We start from the raw sequence: 17,125 nt of genomic DNA on the forward strand, positions 1-17,125 counted from the left end.
ATCCGAAAGAAAAAAAATGGGGGTCGGGTGACCCTCCTCAGCGTATTAGGGGTGTAAATCCAGTATTCGGGGTCATTGTGTGCGTAAAAGTGTTCCGGGGACTGGCCGGTTCTTTAGAAGCAACTCTGGCTGATGAGCAATGTAATCGGAAAGAAAAAAATTGGGGGTCGGTGTGACCCTCTCAGCGTAGTTAGGGGTGTAAATCAGTATTCGGGGTCATTGCTGTGCGTAAAGTGTTTCGGGGACTGTCCGCGTTGCTTTATAGAATGCAACTCTGGCTGCATGAGCAATGTAATCCCAGAAGAAGAAAAAAATGGGGGGTCGGGTGACCCTCATCAGCGTATAGGGGTGTAAATCAGTATTCGGGTCATTGTGGCGTACTGTACGGGGATGTTCGCTTGCTTAGAATGCAACTCTGGTGCATGAGCAATGTATCCGGAAGAAAAAATAATGGGGGTCGGTGACCTCCTCAGGCGTATTAGGTGTGTAAATCAGTAATCGGGTCATTGTTGTGCGTAAAAGTGTTCCGGGGACTGTCCGCGTGCTTAGAATGAACTCTGGCTGCATGAGCAATGTAATCCGGAAAAAAAAAATTGGGGGTCGGGTGACCCTCCTCAGCGTATTAGGGGTTGTAAATCAGTATTCGGGGCATTGTTGTGCGTTAAAGTGTTCCGGGGACTGTCCGCGTTGCTTTAGAATGCAATCTGGCTGCATGAGCAATGTAATCCGGAAGAAAAAATTGGGGGTTCGAGGTGACCCTCCTCAGCGTTATTAGGGGTGTAAATCAAGTATTCGGGGTCATTGTGAGTGCGTAAAGTGTTTCCAGGGGACTGTTCCCGTTGCTTTAGATGCAAACTCATGCCTGCAATAAGCAATGTAATCCGGAAGAAAAAATTGGGTCGGTGACCCTACTCAGCGATTAGGGGTTGTAAATCAGTATTCGGGGTCATTGTTGTGCGTAAAGTGTTCCGGGGGACTGTCCGCGTGCTTTAGAATGCAGACTCTGGGCGCATGAGCAATGTAATCCGCGAGGAAAAAAATTGGGGGTCGGGTGACCCTCCTCAGCGTATTAGGGTGTGTAAATCAGTATTCTGGTCATTGTTGTGCTGTCAAAGTGTTCCGGGGACTGTCCGCGTTGCTTTAGAATGCAACTCTGGCTGCATGAGCAAGTAATCCGAGAATAAAACAAATGGGGTCGGTGACCCTCAGCGTATTAGGGGTGTAAATCAGTATTCGGGGTCATGTTGTGCGTTAAAGTGTCCGGGACTGTCCGCGTTGCTTTAGAATTGCAACTCTGGCTGCATGAGCAATGTATCCGAAAGAAAAAAAATGGGGTCGGGTGACCCTCCTAGCGTATAGGGGTGTAAATCAGTATTCGGGGTCATTGTGTGCGTAAACTTTTACGGGACTGTTCGCGTGCTTTAGAATGCAACTCTGGCTGCATGAGGCAATGTAATCCGAAGAAAAACTATTGGGGGTCGGTGACCCTCCTCAGCGTATTAGGGGTGTAAATCAGTATTCGGGGTCATTGTTGTGCGTAAAGTGTTCCGGGGACTGTCCGCCTTGCTAAGAATGCAAACTTGGCTGCAATGAGCAATGTATCCGGAAGAAAAAAAATGGGGTGGTCGGTGACCCTCCTCAGCGATTAGGGGTGTAAATCAGTATTCGGGGTCATGTTGTGCGGAAAGTGTCGGGGACTGTTTCGATTGCTAGAATGCAAACCTCTGGCTGCGCTGCATGAGCAATGTTATCCGGAAGAAAAAAATTGGGGGTCGGGTGACCCTCCTCAGCGTATTAGGGGTGTAAATCGTTGTCGGGGTCATTGTTGTGCGTAAAGTGTTCCGGGGACTGTCTGCGTTGCTGTAAAATGCAACTCTGGCTGCATGAGCAATGTGATCTGGAAGAAAAAAAATTGGGGGTCGGGAGACCCTCCTCAGCGTATTAGGGGTGTAAATCAGTATTCGGGGTCATTGTTGTGCGTAAAGTGTTCGGGGACTGTCCGCGTTGCTTTAGAATGCAACTCTGGCTGCATGAGCAATGTAATCTGGAAGAAAAAAAAATGGGGGTCGGGTGACACTCCTCAGCGTATAAGGGTTGTAAATTAGTACTCGGGGTCATTGTTGTGCGTAAAGTGTTCCGGTGACTGTCCGCGTGCTTTAGAATGCAACTCTGGCTGCATGAGCAATGTAATCCAGAAGAAAATAAATTGGGGGTCGGGTGACCCTCCTCAGCGTATTAGGGGTGTAAATCAGTATTCGGGGTCATTGTTGTGCGTAAAGTGTTCCGGGGACTGTCCGCGTTGCTTTTGAATGCAACTCTGGCTGCATGAGCAATGTAATCCGGAAGAAAAAAAATGGGGGTCGGGTGACCCTCCTCAGCGTATTAGGGGTTTAAATCAGTATTCGGGGTCATTGTTGTGCGTAAAGTGTTCCGAGGAATGTCCGCGTTGCTTTAGAATGCAACTCTTGCTGCATGAGCAATATAATCCGGAAGAAAAAAATTGGGGGTCGGTTGACCCTCCTCAGCGAATTAGGGGTGTAAATCAGTATTCGGGGTCATTGTTGTGCGTAAAGTGTTCCGGGGACTGTCCGCGTTGCTTTAGAATGCAACTCTGGCTGCATGAGCAATGTAATCCGGAAGTAAAATATTTGGGTTCGGGTGACCCTCCTCAGCGTATTAGGGGTGTAAATCAGTATTCGGGGTCATTGTTGTGCGTAAAGTGTTCCGGGGACTGTCCGCGTTGCTTTAGAATGCAACTCTGGCTGCATGAGCAATGTAATCCAGAAGAAAATAAATTGGGGTCGGGTGACCCTCCTCAGCGTATTAGGGGTGTAAATCAGTATTCGGGGTCATTGTTGTGCGTAAAGTGTTCCGGGGACTGTCCGCTTGCTTTAGAATGCAACTCATGCTAAATAAGCAATGTAATCCGGAAGAAAATAAATTAGGGGTCGGTTGACCCTCCTCAGTGTATTAGGGGTGTAAATCAGTATTCGGGGTCATTGTTGTGCGGAAAGTGTTCCGGGGACTGTCCGCGTTGCTTTAGAGTGCGACTTTGGCAGCATGAGCAATGTAATCCGGAAGAAAAAAAATTGGGGGTCGGGTGACCCTCCTCAGCGTATTAGGGGTGTAAATCAGTATACTGGGTCATTGTTGAGCGTAAAGTGTTCCGGGGACTGTCCGCGTTTTTTTAGAATGCAACTCTGGCTGCATGAGCAATGTAATCCGGAAGAAATGATATTGGGGGTCGGGTGACCCTCCTCAGCGTATTAGGGGTGTAAATCAGTATTCGGGGTCATTGTTGTGCGTAAAGTGTTCCGGGGACTGTCCGCGTTGCTTTAGAATGCAACTCTGGCTGCATGAGCAATGTAATCCGAAAGAAAAAAATGGGGGTCGGGTGACCCTCCTCAGCGTATTAGGGGTGTAAATCAGTATTCGGGGTCATTGTTGTGCGTAAACTGTTACGGGGAATGTTCGCTTGCTTTAGAATGCAACTCTAGCTGCATGAGCAATGTAATTCGGAAGAAAAAAAATTGTGGGCCGGGTGACCCTCCTCAGCGTGTTAGGGGTGTAAATCAGTATTCGGGGTCATTGTTGTGCGTAAAGTGTTCCGGGGACTGTCCGCGTGCTTTAGAATGCAACTCTGGCTGCATGAGCAATGTAATCCAGAAGAAAATAAATTGGGGGTCGCGTGACCCTCCTCAGCGTATTAGGGGTGTAAATCAGTATTCGGGGTCATTGTTGTGCGTAAAGTGTTCCGGGGACTGTCCGCGTTGCTTTAGAATGCAACTCTGGCTGCATGAGCAATGTAATTTGGAAGAAAAAATATTGGGGGTCGGGTGACCCTCCTCAGCGTATTAGGGGTGTAAATCAGTATTCGGGGTCATTGTTGTGCGTAAAGTGTTCCGGGGACTGTCCGCGTTGCTTTATAATGCAACTCTGGCTGCATGAGCAATGTAATCCAGAAGAAAATAAATTGGGGGTCGGGTGACCCCCCTCAGCGTATTAGTGGTGTAAATCAGTATTCGGGGTCATTGTTGTGCGTAAAGTGTTCCGGGGACTGTCCGCGTTGCTTTAGAATGCAACTCTCTCTGCATGAGCAATGTACTCCGAAAGAAAAAAAATTGGGGTCGGGTGACCCTCCTCAGCGTATTAGGGGTGTAAATCAGTATTCGGGGTCATTGTTGTGCGTAAAGTGTTCCGGGGACTGTCCGCGTTGCTTTAGAATGCAACTCTCTCTGCATGAGCAATGTACTCCGAAAGAAAAAAATTGAGGGTCGGGTGACCCTCCTCAGCGTATTAGGGGTGTAAATCAGTATTCGGGGTCATTGTTGTGCGTAAAGTGTTCCGGGGACTGTCCGCGTTGCTTCAGAATGCAACTCTGGCTGCATGAGCAATGTAATTTGGAAGAAAAAATATTGGGGGTCGGGTGACCCTCCTCAGCGTATTAGGGGTGTAAATCAGTATTCGGGGTCATTGTTGTGCGTAAAGTGTTCCGGGGACTGTCCGCGTTGCTTTAGAATGCAACTCTGGCTGCATGAGCAATGTAATCCAGAAGAAAATAAATTGGGGTCGGGTGACCCTCCTCAGCGTATTAGGGGTGTAAATCAGTATTCGGGGTCATTGTTGTGCGTAAAGTGTTCCGGGGACTGTCCGCTTGCTTTAGAATGCAACTCATGCTAAATAAGCAATGTAATCCGGAAGAAAATAAATTAGGGGTCGGTTGACCCTCCTCAGTGTATTAGGGGTGTAAATCAGTATTCGGGGTCATTGTTGTGCGGAAAGTGTTCCGGGGACTGTCCGCGTTGCTTTAGAGTGCGACTTTGGCAGCATGAGCAATGTAATCCGGAAGAAAAAATAATTGGGGGTCGGGTGACCCTCCTCAGCGTATTAGGGGTGTAAATCAGTATACTGGGTCATTGTTGAGCGTAAAGTGTTCCGGGGACTGTCCGCGTTTTTTTAGAATGCAACTCTGGCTGCATGAGCAATGTAATCCGGAAGAAATGATATTGGGGGTCGGGTGACCCTCCTCAGCGTATTAGGGGTGTAAATCAGTATTCGGGGTCATTGTTGTGCGTAAAGTGTTCCGGGGACTGTCCGCGTTACTTTAGAATGCAACTCTGGCTGCATGAGCAATGTAATCCGAAAGAAAAAAATGGGGGTCGGGTGACCCTCCTCAGCGTATTAGGGGTGTAAATCAGTATTCGGGGTCATTGTTGTGCGGAATGTGTTCCGGGGACTGTCCGCGTTGCTTTAGAATGCAACTCTGGCTGCATGAGCAATGTAATCCGAAAGAATAAAAAATGGGGGTCGGGTGACCCTCCTCAGCGTATTAGGGGTGTAAATCAGTATTCGGGGTCATTGTTGTGCGTAAACTGTTACGGGGAATGTTCGCTTGCTTTAGAATGCAACTCTGGCTGCATGAGCAATGTAATCCGGAAGAAAAAAAAATGGGGGTCGGGTGATCCTCCTCAGCGTATTAGGGGTGTAAATCCGTATCCGGGTTCATTGTTGTGCGTAAAGTGTTCCGGGGACTGTCCGCGTGCTTTAGAATGCAACTCTGGCTGCATGAGCAATGTAATCCGGAAAAAAAATGGGGGTCGGGTGACCCTCCTCAGCGTATTAGGGGTGTAAATCAGTATTCGGGGTCATTGTTGTGCGTAAAGTGTTCCGGTGACTGTCCGCGTTGCTTTAGAATGCAATTCAGGCTGCATGAGCAATGTAATCCGGAAGTAAACAATTGGGGTTCGGGTGACCCTCCTCAGCGTATTAGGGGTGTAAATCAGTATTCGGGGTCATTGTTGTGCGTAAAGTGTTCCGGGGACTGTCCGCGTTGCTTTAGGATGCAACTCTGGCTGCATGAATAATGTAATCCAGGAGAAAAAAATTGGGGTCGGGTGATGCTCCTCAGCTTATTAGGGGTGTAAATCAGTTCGGGGTCATTGTTGTGCGTAAAGTGTTCCGGGGACTGTCCGCGTTGCTTAAGAATGAAACTCTGGCTGAATGAGCAATGTAATCTTGAAGAAAACAATTGGGGGTCGGGTGACCCTCCTCAGCGTATTAGGGGTGTAAATCAGTATTCGGGGTCATTGTTGCTTTAGAATGCAACTCTGGCTGCATGAGCAATGTAATCCGGAAGAAAAAAAATAGGGGGTCGGGTGACCCTCCTCAGCGTATTAGGGTTGTAAATCAGTATTCGGGGTCATTGTTGTGCGTAAAGTGTTCCGGGGACTGTCCGCTTGCTTTAGAATGCAACTCTGGCTGAATAAGCAATGTAATCCGGAAGAAAATAAATTAGAGGTCGGTTGACCCTACTCAGCGAATTAGGGGTGTAAATCAGTGTTCGGGGTCATTGTTGTGCGGAAAGTGTTCCGGGGACTGTCCGCGTTGCTTTAGAATGCGACTCTGGCAGCATGAGCAATGTTATCCGGATGGAAAAAAAATTGGGGGTCGGGTGACCCTCCTCAGCGTATTAGGGGTGTAAATCAGTATTCGGGGTCATTGTTGTGCGGAATGTGTTCCGGGGACTGTCCGCGTTGCTTTAGAATGCAACTCTGGCTGCATGAGCAATGTAATCCGAAAGAAAAAACTGGGTGTCGGGTGACCCTCCTCAGCGTATTAGGGGTGTAAATCAGTATTCGGGGTCATTGTTGTGCGGAATGTGTTCCGGGGACTGTCCGCGTTGCTTTAGAATGCAACTCTGGCTGCATGAGCAATGTTATCCGAAAGAATAAAAAATGGGGGTCGGGTGACCCTCCTCAGCGTATTAGGGGTGTAAATCAGTATTCGGGGTCATTGTTGTGCGTAAACTGTTACGGGGAATGTTCGCTTGCTTTAGAATGCAACTCTGGCTGCATGAGCAATGTAATCCGGAAGAAATGATATTGGGGGTCGGGTGACCCTCCTCAGCGTATTAGGGGTGTAAATCAGTATTCGGGGTCATTGTTGTGCGTAAAGTGTTCCGGGGACTGTCCGCGTTACTTTAGAATGCAACTCTGGCTGCATGAGCAATGTAATCCGAAAGAAAAAAATGGGGGTCGGGTGACCCTCCTCAGCGTATTAGGGGTGTAAATCAGTATTCGGGGTCATTGTTGTGCGTAAAGTGTTCCGGGGACTGTCCGCGTTGCTTTAGAATGCAACTCTGGCTGCATGAGCAATGTAATCCGAAAGAATAAAAAATGGGGGTCGGGTGACCCTCCTCAGCGTATTAGGGGTGTAAATCAGTATTCGGGGTCATTGTTGTGCGTAAACTGTTACGGGGAATGTTCGCTTGCTTTAGAATGCAACTCTGGCTGCATGAGCAATGTAATCCGGAAGAAAAAAAATGGGGGTCGGGTGATCCTCCTCAGCGTATTAGGGGTGTAAATCCGTATCCGGGTTCATTGTTGTGCGTAAAGTGTTCCGGGGACTGTCCGCGTGCTTTAGAATGCAACTCTGGCTGCATGAGCAATGTAATCCGGAAAAAAAAATTGGGGGTCGGGTGACCCTCCTCAGCGTATTAGGGGTGTAAATCAGTATTCGGGGTCATTGTTGTGCGTAAAGTGTTCCGGGGACTGTCCGCGTTGCTTTAGAATGCAATTCTGGCTGCATGAGCAATGTAATCCGGAAAAAACAATTGGGGGTCGGGTGACCCTCCTCAGCGTATTAGGGGTGTAAATAAGCATTCGGGGTCATTGTTGTGCGTAAAGTGTTCCGGGGACTGTCCTCGTTGCTTTAGGATGCAACTCTGGCTGCATGAGTAATGTAATCCAGAAGAAAAAAATTGGGGTCGGGTGACGCTCCTCAGCTTATTAGGGGTGTAAATCAGTATTCGGGGTCATTGTTGTGCGTAAAGTGTTCCGGGGACTGTCCGCGTTGCTTAAGAATGAAACTCTGGCTGCATGAGCAATGTAATCATGAAGAAAACAATTGGGGGTCGGGTGACCCTTCTCAGCGTATTAGGGGTGTAAATCAGTATTCGGGGTCATTGTTGTTTTAGAATGCAACTCTGGCTGCATGAGCAATGTAATCCGGAAGAAAAAAAATAGGGGGTCGGGTGACCCTCCTCAGCGTATTAGGGGTGTAAATCAGTATTCGGGGTCATTGTTGTGCGTAAAGTGTTCCGGGGACTGTCCGCTTGCTTTAGAATGCAACTCTGGCTGAATAAGCAATGTAATCTGGAAGAAAATAAATTAGGGGTCGGTTGACCCTACTCAGCGAATTAGGGGTGTAAATCAGTATTCGGGGTCATTGTTGTGCGGAAAGTGTTCCGGGGACTGTCCGCGTTGCTTTAGAATGCAACTCTGGCTGCATGAGCAATGTAATCCGGAAGTAAAAAATTGGGGTCGGGTGACCCTCCTCAGCGTATTAGGGGTGTAAATCAGTATTCGGGGTCATTGTTGAGCGTAAAGTGTTCCGGGGACTGTCCGCGTTGCTTTAAAATGCAACTCTGGATGCATGAGCAATGTTATCCGAAAGAATAAAAAATGGGGGTCGGGTGACCCTCCTCAGCGTATTAGGGGTGTAAATCAGTATTCGGGGTCATTGTTGTGCGTAAACTGTTACGGGGAATGTTCGCTTGCTTTAGAATGCAACTCTGGCTGCATGAGCAATGTAATCCAGAAGAAATGATATTGGGGGTCGGGTGACCCTCCTCAGCGTATTAGGGGTGTAAATCAGTATTCGGGGTCATTGTAGTGCGTAAAGTGTTCCGGGGACTGTCCGCGTTACTTTAGAATGCAACTCTGGCTGCATGAGCAATGTAATCCGAAAGAAAAAAAATGGGGGTCGGGTGACCCTCTTCAGCGTATTAGGGGTGTAAATCAGTATTCGGGGTCATTGTTGTGCGGAATGTGTTCCGGGGACTGTCCGCGTTGCTTTAGAATGCAACTCTGGCTGCATGAGCAATGTAATCCGAAAGAATAAAAAATGGGGGTCGGGTGACCCTCCTCAGCGTATTAGGGGTGTAAATCAGTATTCGGGGTCATTGTTGTGCGTAAACTGTTACGGGGAATGTTCGCTTGCTTTAGAATGCAACTCTGGCTGCATGAGCAATGTAATCCGGAAGAAAAATAAATGGGGGTCGGGTGATCCTCCTCAGCGTATTAGGGGTGTAAATCCGTATCCGGGTTCATTGTTGTGCGTAAAGTGTTCCGGGGACTGTCCGCGTGCTTTAGAATGCAACTCTGGCTGCATGAGCAATGTAATCCGGAAAAAAATTGGGGGTCGGGTGACCCTCCTCAGCGTATTAGGGGTGTAAATCAGTATTCGGGGTCATTGTTGTGCGTAAAGTGTTCCGGGGACTGTCCGCGTTGCTTTAGAATGCAACTCTGGCTGCATGAGCAATGTAATCCGGAAGTAAACAATTGGGGGTCGGGTGACCCTCCTCAGCGTATTAGGGGTGTAAATAAGCATTCGGGGTCATTGTTGTGCGTAAAGTGTTCCGGGGACTGTCCTCGTTGCTTTAGGATGCAACTCTGGCTGCATGAGTAATGTAATCCAGAAGAAAAAAATTGGGGTCGGGTGACGCTCCTCAGTTTATTAGTGGTGTAAATCAGTATTCGGGGTCATTGTTGTGCGGAAAGTGTTCCGGGGACTGTCCGCGTTGCTTAAGAATGAAACTCTGGCTGCATGAGCAATGTAATCATGAAGAAAACAATTGGGGGTCGGGTGACCCTTCTCAGCGTATTAGGGGTGTAAATCAGTATTCGGGGTCATTGTTGTTTTAGAATGCAACTCTGGCTGCATGAGCAATGTAATCCGGAAGAAAAAAAATAGGGGGTCGGGTGACCCTCCTCAGCGTATTAGGGGTGTAAATCAGTATTCGGGGTCATTGTTGTGCGTAAAGTGTTCCGGGGACTGTCCGCTTGCTTTAGAATGCAACTCTGGCTGAATAAGCAATGTAATCTGGAAGAAAATAAATTAGGGGTCGGTTGACCCTACTCAGCGTATTAGGGGTGTAAATCAGTATTCGGGGTCATTGTTGTGCGGAAAGTGTTCCGGGGACTGTCCGCGTTGCTTTAGAATGCGATTTTGGCAGCATGAGCAATGTAATCCGGAAGTAAAAAATTGGGGTCGGGTGACCCTCCTCAGCGTATTAGGGGTGTAAATCAGTATTCGGGGTCATTGTTGTGCGTAAAGTGTTCCGGGGACTGTCCGCGTTGCTTTAAAATGCAACTCTGGATGCATGAGCAATGTAATCCGAAAGAAAAAAAATTGGGGTCGGGTGTCCCTTCTCAGCGTATTAGGGGTGTAAATCAGTATTCGGGGTCATTGTTGTGCGTAAAGTGTTCCGGGGTCTGTCCGCGTCGCTTAAGAATGCAACTCTGGCTGCATGAGCAATGTAATCCGAAAGAAAAAAATGGGGGTCGGGCGACCCTTCCTAGCGTATAAGGGGTGTAAATCAGTATTCGGTGTCATTGTTGTGCGTAAACTGTTACGGGGACCGTTCGCTTGCTTTAGAATGCAACTCTGGCTGAATAAGCAATGTAATCCGGAAGAAAAAATTGGAGGTCGGTTGACCCTCCTCAGCATATTAGGGGTGTAAATCAGTATTCGGGGTCATTGTTGTGCGGAACGTGTTCCGGGGACTGTCCGCTTTGCTTTAGAATGCGACTCTGCCTGCATGAGCAATGTAATCCGGAAGAAAAAATATTGGGGGTCGGATGATCCTCCTCAGCGTATTAGGGGTGTTAATCAGTATTCGGGGTCATTGTTGTGCGTAAAGTGTTCCGGGGACTGTCCGCGTTGCTTTAGAATGCAACTCTGGCTGCATGAGCAATGTAATCCGGAAGAAATGATATTGGGGGTCGGGTGACCCTCCTCAGTGTATTAAGGGTGTAAATCAGTATTCGGGGTCATTGTTGTGTGTAAAGTGTTCCGGGGACTCTCCGCGTTGCTTTAGAATGCAACTCTGGCTGCATGAGCAATGTAATCCGGAAATAAAAAATTGGGGGTCGGGTGACCCTCCTCAGCGTATAAGGGGTGTAAATCAGTATTCGGGCTCATTCTTGTGCGTAAAGTGTTCCGGGGACTGTCCGCGTTGCTTTAGAATGCAACTCTGGCTGCATGAGTAAAGTAATCCAGAATAAAACAAATTGGGGTCGGCTGACCCTCCTAAGCGCATTAGGGGTGTAAATCAGTATTCGGGGTCATTGTTGTGCGTAAAGTGTTCCGGGGACTGTCCGCGTTGCTTTAGAATGCAACTCTGGCTGCATGAGCAATGTAATCCGAAAGAAAAAAATGGGGTTCGGGTGACCCTCCCTAGCGTATTAGGGGTGTAAATCAGTATTCGGGGTCATTGTTGTGCGTAAACTTTTACGGGGACTGTTCGCGTTGCTTTAGAATGCAACTCTGGCTGCATGAGCAATGTAATCCGGAAGAAAAACAATTGGGGGTCGGGTGACCCTCCTCAGCGTATTAGGGGTGTAAATCAGTATTCGGAGTCATTCTTGTGCGTAAAGTGTTCCGGGGACTGTCCGCTTGCTTAAGAATGCAACTCTGGCTGAATAAGCAATGTAATCCGGAAGAAAAAAATGGGTGGTCGGTTGACCCTCCTCAGCGTATTAGGGGTGTAAATCAGTATTCGGGGTCATTGTTGTGCGGAAAGTGTTCCGGGGACTGTTCGCTTGCTTTAGAATGCAACTCTGGCTGCATGAGCAATGTAATCCGGAAGAAAAAAATTGGGGGTCGGGTGACCCTCCTCAGCGTATTAGGGGTGTAAATCAGTTGTCGGGGTCATTGTTGTGCGTAAAGTGTTCCGGGGACTGTCTGCGTTGCTTTAAAATGCAACTCTGGCTGCATGAGCAATGTGATCTGGAAGAAAAAAAATTGGGGGTCGGGAGACCCTCCTCAGCGTATTAGGGGTGTAAATCAGTATTCGGGGTCATTGTTGTGCGTAAAGTGTTCCGGGGACTGTCCGCGTTGCTTTAGAATGCAACTCTGGCTACATGAGCAATGTAATCTGGAAGAAAAAAAATGGGGGTCGGGTGACCCTCCTCAGCGAATTAGGGTTGTAAATCAGTATTCGGGGTCATTGTTGTGCGTAAAGTGTTCCGGGGACTGTCCGCGTGCTTTAGAATGCAACTCTGGCTGCATGAGCAATGTAATCCGAAAGAAAATAAATTGGGGGTCGGGTGACCCTCCTCAGCGTATTAGGGGTGTAAATCAGCATTCGGGGTCATTGTTGTGCGTAAAGTGTTCCGGGGACTGTCCGCGTTGCTTTTGAATGCAACTCTGGCTGCATGAGCAATGTAATCCGGAAGAAAAAAAATGGGGGTCGGGTGACCCTCCTCAGCGTATTAGGGGTTTAAATCAGTATTCGGGCTCATTGTTGTGCGTAAAGTGTTCCGAGGAATGTCCGCGTTGCTTTAGAATGCAACTCTTGCTGCATGAGCAATATAATCCGGAAGTAAAAAATTGGGGGTCGGTTGACCCTCCTCAGCGAATTAGGGGTGTAAATCAGTATTCGGGGTCATTGTTGTGCGTAAAGTGTTCCGGGGACTGTCCGCGTTGCTTTAGAATGCAACTCTGGCTGCATGAGCAATGTAATCCGGAAGTAAAAAATTTGGGGTCGGGTGACCCTCCTCAGCGTATTAGGGATGTAAATCAGTATTCGGGGTCATTGTTGTGCGTAAAGTGTTCCGGGGACTGTCCGCGTTGCTGTAGAATGCAACTCTGGCTGCATGAGCAATGTAATCCGGAAGAAAAGAAATTGGGGCTCGGGTGACCCTCCTATGCGTATTAGGGGTGTAAATCAGTTTTCGGGGTCATTGTTGTGCGTAAAGTGTTCCGGGGACTTTCCGCGTTGCTTTAGAATGCAACTCTGGCTGCATGAGCAATGTAATCTGGAAGAAAAAAAATTGGGGGTTCGGGTGACCCTCCTCAGCGTATTAGGGGTGTAAATCAGTATTCGGGGTCATTGTTGTGCGGAAAGTGTTACGGGGACTGTCCGCTTGCTTTAGAATGCAACTCTGGCTGCATGAGCGATGTAATCCGAAAATAATTTGGGGTCGGGTGACCCTCCTCAGCGTATTAGGATTGTAAATCACTATCCAGGGTCATTGCTGTACGTGCTCAGTGCGGTCTTCTGTCGCAATGTTGTGCGTAAAGCGTAAACTGCTCCGAGCACTATCCCTAGTGCTTTGGTCGGCCAATGTGGATGGATTGTTAGTGTTTTTCCGGAATTTAAAAAAATGGCGGTCGGGGTGAGCGGGGGAGCCAAACCAGGGTACAATGCGGTGCTCGGTCGCAATGCTGTGCGTTCACTGCTTCGGGCACTATCCCCAGTGTAGTAGACGGCCAATGCGGATGTATTGTCAGTGTTATCCGGAATAATTTATATATATATATATATATTGTTCTTGTTCTATATTGTATGCGTTACACCTTCTTTGTGTGTATTGTGTGCAAAGTTAAACGCCTTTGTTGTATGGGTTACTCTATTTCTATGTTGTATGCGTTTCATACCGGCCCATCTCCCGGTCGAATTGCGGATTGTACGTATTTCAATGAAAAATGCGGTGCATTATAGTAAAACCATCATAATACAGACACAAAAATATGTATATGATATTTCGTAAACGTTAAAATATGTGTATTCGTCCATATAGATCAGATTAGTTTTCAAAGGATAGTAAATGTAAAGCGGGGTTTGTTGTTGTTGTTTGTTGTTGTTGTTTTGTTTTGTTTTGGGGGGGGGGTGCCAAGCGAAACTCCAAAAAAAAATGTTGACATGCAATGTGGTGTGAACTTAATATCTTATTTCTAATACAATTTAAAATCATCAACGTTCTGAAACTCCGCCTAAAATTCGTTCGAACTGCTACAACGTGATTAATTTTATAATACCGATGTCACAGTATATCATAACACATTTTCATTCATAACATCGAACTGTGTTAATACCCCATATGAAATATTTCTACATTATATATATGTGGTAAATGATATCACCATTCTTATTCATCAGAGGTTCGATCATGATAAATCTTATGCATAGCATCATCACTCTGGTGAACAAGAATGAATGATACGAGGTCCTCTGGTACGATATTGTAGGGTACGAAGCGTGCGTAATTCATATGAAAAACCAAATTTGATTGGACATAATTCTCAGTCTCAAACCAATGACATTAACTCTTGTGTATTTCTCCTGACTTGTTTCACAAGATGGCTGACTTAGTTGGAAAAACACGGAAGTGAACTGTCTTTTACTTCATCCTGGTAATTTAACCAATTGCCGGTGCCTTATAAACAAGTAAAGTTGACATCACAGGGCAGGGTGCGTTTTTATGCCAAACCCCTACGCCACTCCTTAAATATCAATTACCAAAAAGGGCAAAACTATTCGCAGGCTTATAATATAAATGATGATTGGTGAACTGCAATTAGTACCAAATCACAAAAATGATAGTTTTTAATGCTATTCCTTAATATTTTTAAACGTAGCCAGTTTACCTTTGTGTTGTCCCCGACGGACCGTATTCAAGAGGCCATAACTCTGTCAAATCTTAACCAAACGCTACAATTTTGGGGTTGACTTGAAGAGTTACTATCACTCATTAAGAATATGTTCACCTTAACTGAAGATTGATGCCATTTTAAACCTGAAATTTATAAAACACATTATATTAGGAACCAGCTACCCACTTAAATTGCATCCAAGTTTTCTAGACTAAAAATTGTTAAGAAAATGTGAACATAATAAACAAGTCATCAGTATTTAAATATGTTAATGAAAAAAACATCATTGAACAAAGGTTTAAAACTGGTAGGGGACTATTATTGCTAGCAATACTTAGTGACTTGTTTAAATAACCATAATATCAGTTTACTGGGTTAGTCCAAATAATTGTACGTTGACGGATTTTTTTCAGATTTTTGATATGGCAAATCCTTCACGTACAAATTGTTTAGTATCAAAAGTGGGTAGTTGTTCCGATCAGGATTCCGGGTTAAAGCATATAGCGTCTATAAAATATCATAAAAACAAGAAATATTACCAGATAATGTTATTTTATATTAGTTCCGTACACAATTTTTTTTTTATCCAACTTATAATTATGAATTTGACGGCTTTTCTTCATTTCATTCTGTCAAAACATAACGATATATACATGAAGGGCACCTGCAAGGCTTCAGGGCACAGTTTTAAATCGCTCGGAACATTTCGGCCATGGCCGAGTTGTTACGATTGTATAACGAGGTCTATCTCGAAGCTTTGTCGGAGGAGGCCGAGTTATTACGATTGTATCGAGTTGTTCCCCTTCGCATAATTGTTATCTGTGTCAGTCAACTTTCGTTTTATTGGAAAGGTAAACAACTTGTTTTAATGCATTAAATGCTTGTTGAGTGCAAAATAACATTTCACTTACATAGCAAAATATGAAAATAACTCTTTATGATCAATTTCAACCATAAAATACTTCACTTAAAACAATTTCAATATTTTTAAAACACCCCCGTTTTTTGCACATTCCCGTTTAGACGTTAGGGATTGGAAGAATCCCGTATAACACGTCTATTATTTTAGACTATTTACTGGGTATGGTCATAGTTTTCTTTGACAAATATCCCCATTCAATATTTAGAGTTGAATATTTAACATTTTATATGTAATTCATATTATTAGACAGTGTTGGACTTTCTTTAAGGTTCTCCATCTGCTTGAGGAATGAGATTTAACAGCAAGGAACTGGCTGTACTAGCACAGCAAGACAGCAGCAAGTTTGATAAGGAAGGCACACTTTTTATGAAACAGAAAAACGACAAACTCTTCAAGAAAGGGGAAGGTATATTATGTGCTATTGTTGTTCTTAGTTTTATACCCCTGTTTAATCAAACAGAACAATTTATGGATTCACTAACGGTGGGTTGCTGATGTATAGGCAGCATCAACGCTCTAACTCGAAGCTTTTGTCGGATCACCAAACTGGGACAATATGTGCATCATGTATTGGCAGAATACCTCAGCCATGTTTGATAACCAGTAATTTCATCAAAGCCACTTCAGAGTTATGGCCCTTGAATAACTCATTCTATATAAAAAATATTGTCCATGCTGTAACTCGAACATATTTCATCTGATTATCACCATACTTAGGCAATATGTGGCTTATAGCACTGGTTCTCAACAAAGTGTGTTCAAATTGTTATCATAATTAACTGCTCTCCGGGGATCACTTGTTTTCCATAGACTTATATATTAATATCTAAACAATATTTAAGAGTCATTTTCACTAGCAAAGAGCTGGGATATTAAATTTGTAACTTTGCCTATTGGTCCTCTACAAACTTTTTTCATAAAATGTTATTTCCATAGCAATTATCTTATTCCTTAGCAACCACTGTCCTGCTTAGCAACTACAGATTTCATTTGCAAACAGTCTATTTTCTAAGCAATCTAGGACTTTCTTTGCAGCAGGTTGCTTCCTTAGTAACCATCTCTTCCCTTAACAATAATGGTCCTCCTTAGCAGCCATTAACTTCCTTAGCAACCACTTTTTTCTTATTTGCTGTTCTGGTTACAATTTTGAAAGTGTTAAAAGCCTTATTATTTGAGAAAAAAAAATGCTTTGCTTTGGCATTAAAAACATATTTGATGCTGTTTGACTTAATTTTGGCGCTCAGATTCAGTGATCAATTCACCATGCCTGCCTGTCAATCAAGCTACATCCAGCTATGTCTCAAGACATGTACTATGTTTATGAAGCTTGGTATTAGGTTAGAGGGCAATGAAGAGCTTAGGCACATGTTGTTTTTTGTTTCGTTTTTTTTTTTTTCAGACTAAAAATTTGGATGATCTGGCAATAGAAATATAAAAACACTGCTTTAAAACCTGGATTTTGGTATAACTCAACTCATTTAAACACCATGGACCATCATTATGAACAGTCTTCAGTCCTAGTCTGGACTCAGACTCATAAAAGCAGTGTTATCAAATTACAAAGAATCGTCTTTATTCCATTTATTTTTTTCAAAATTCAATGTCAGCTACAAATAGTAATAACATTCAATAAATTTCATCATAATTAAATAACTGGAAGGAAGTTACAATGAAATGAAGATTTGCAGTTTTACCACTTGAGTATGAACTTAAGACTGTTTGTAAAGATGGCCTCAGGGGTAAAAATTCATAAAGCAATTTAGG

General features: G+C 45.0%; 1 protein-coding gene across 4 annotated transcripts in view; it reads left to right on the forward strand.

Moving 5' to 3' along the window:
• Positions 1–14,128: 14,128 nt before the first annotated feature.
• The window catches only part of LOC128227727 (inositol polyphosphate-4-phosphatase type I A-like), a 34,429-nt gene continuing 31,432 nt past the window's right edge, over positions 14,129–17,125 (forward strand). For 3 of the 4 annotated variants that reach the window (XM_052938511.1, XM_052938514.1, XM_052938515.1), the window contains exons 1-2: positions 14,129–14,199; positions 15,630–15,767. In XM_052938511.1, the coding sequence (XP_052794471.1) occupies positions 15,650–15,767 (118 nt within the window). In that variant the 5' untranslated portion in view covers positions 14,129–14,199; positions 15,630–15,649. Of the gene's footprint in view, positions 14,258–15,629; positions 15,768–17,125 lie in introns of all 4 variants that reach the window. The other variant, XM_052938513.1, reaches the window with a different exon arrangement.

Source organism: Mya arenaria, chromosome 3, assembly GCF_026914265.1.
Source record: "Mya arenaria isolate MELC-2E11 chromosome 3, ASM2691426v1".
NCBI classification, from domain to species: Eukaryota; Metazoa; Mollusca; class Bivalvia; order Myida; family Myidae; genus Mya; species Mya arenaria.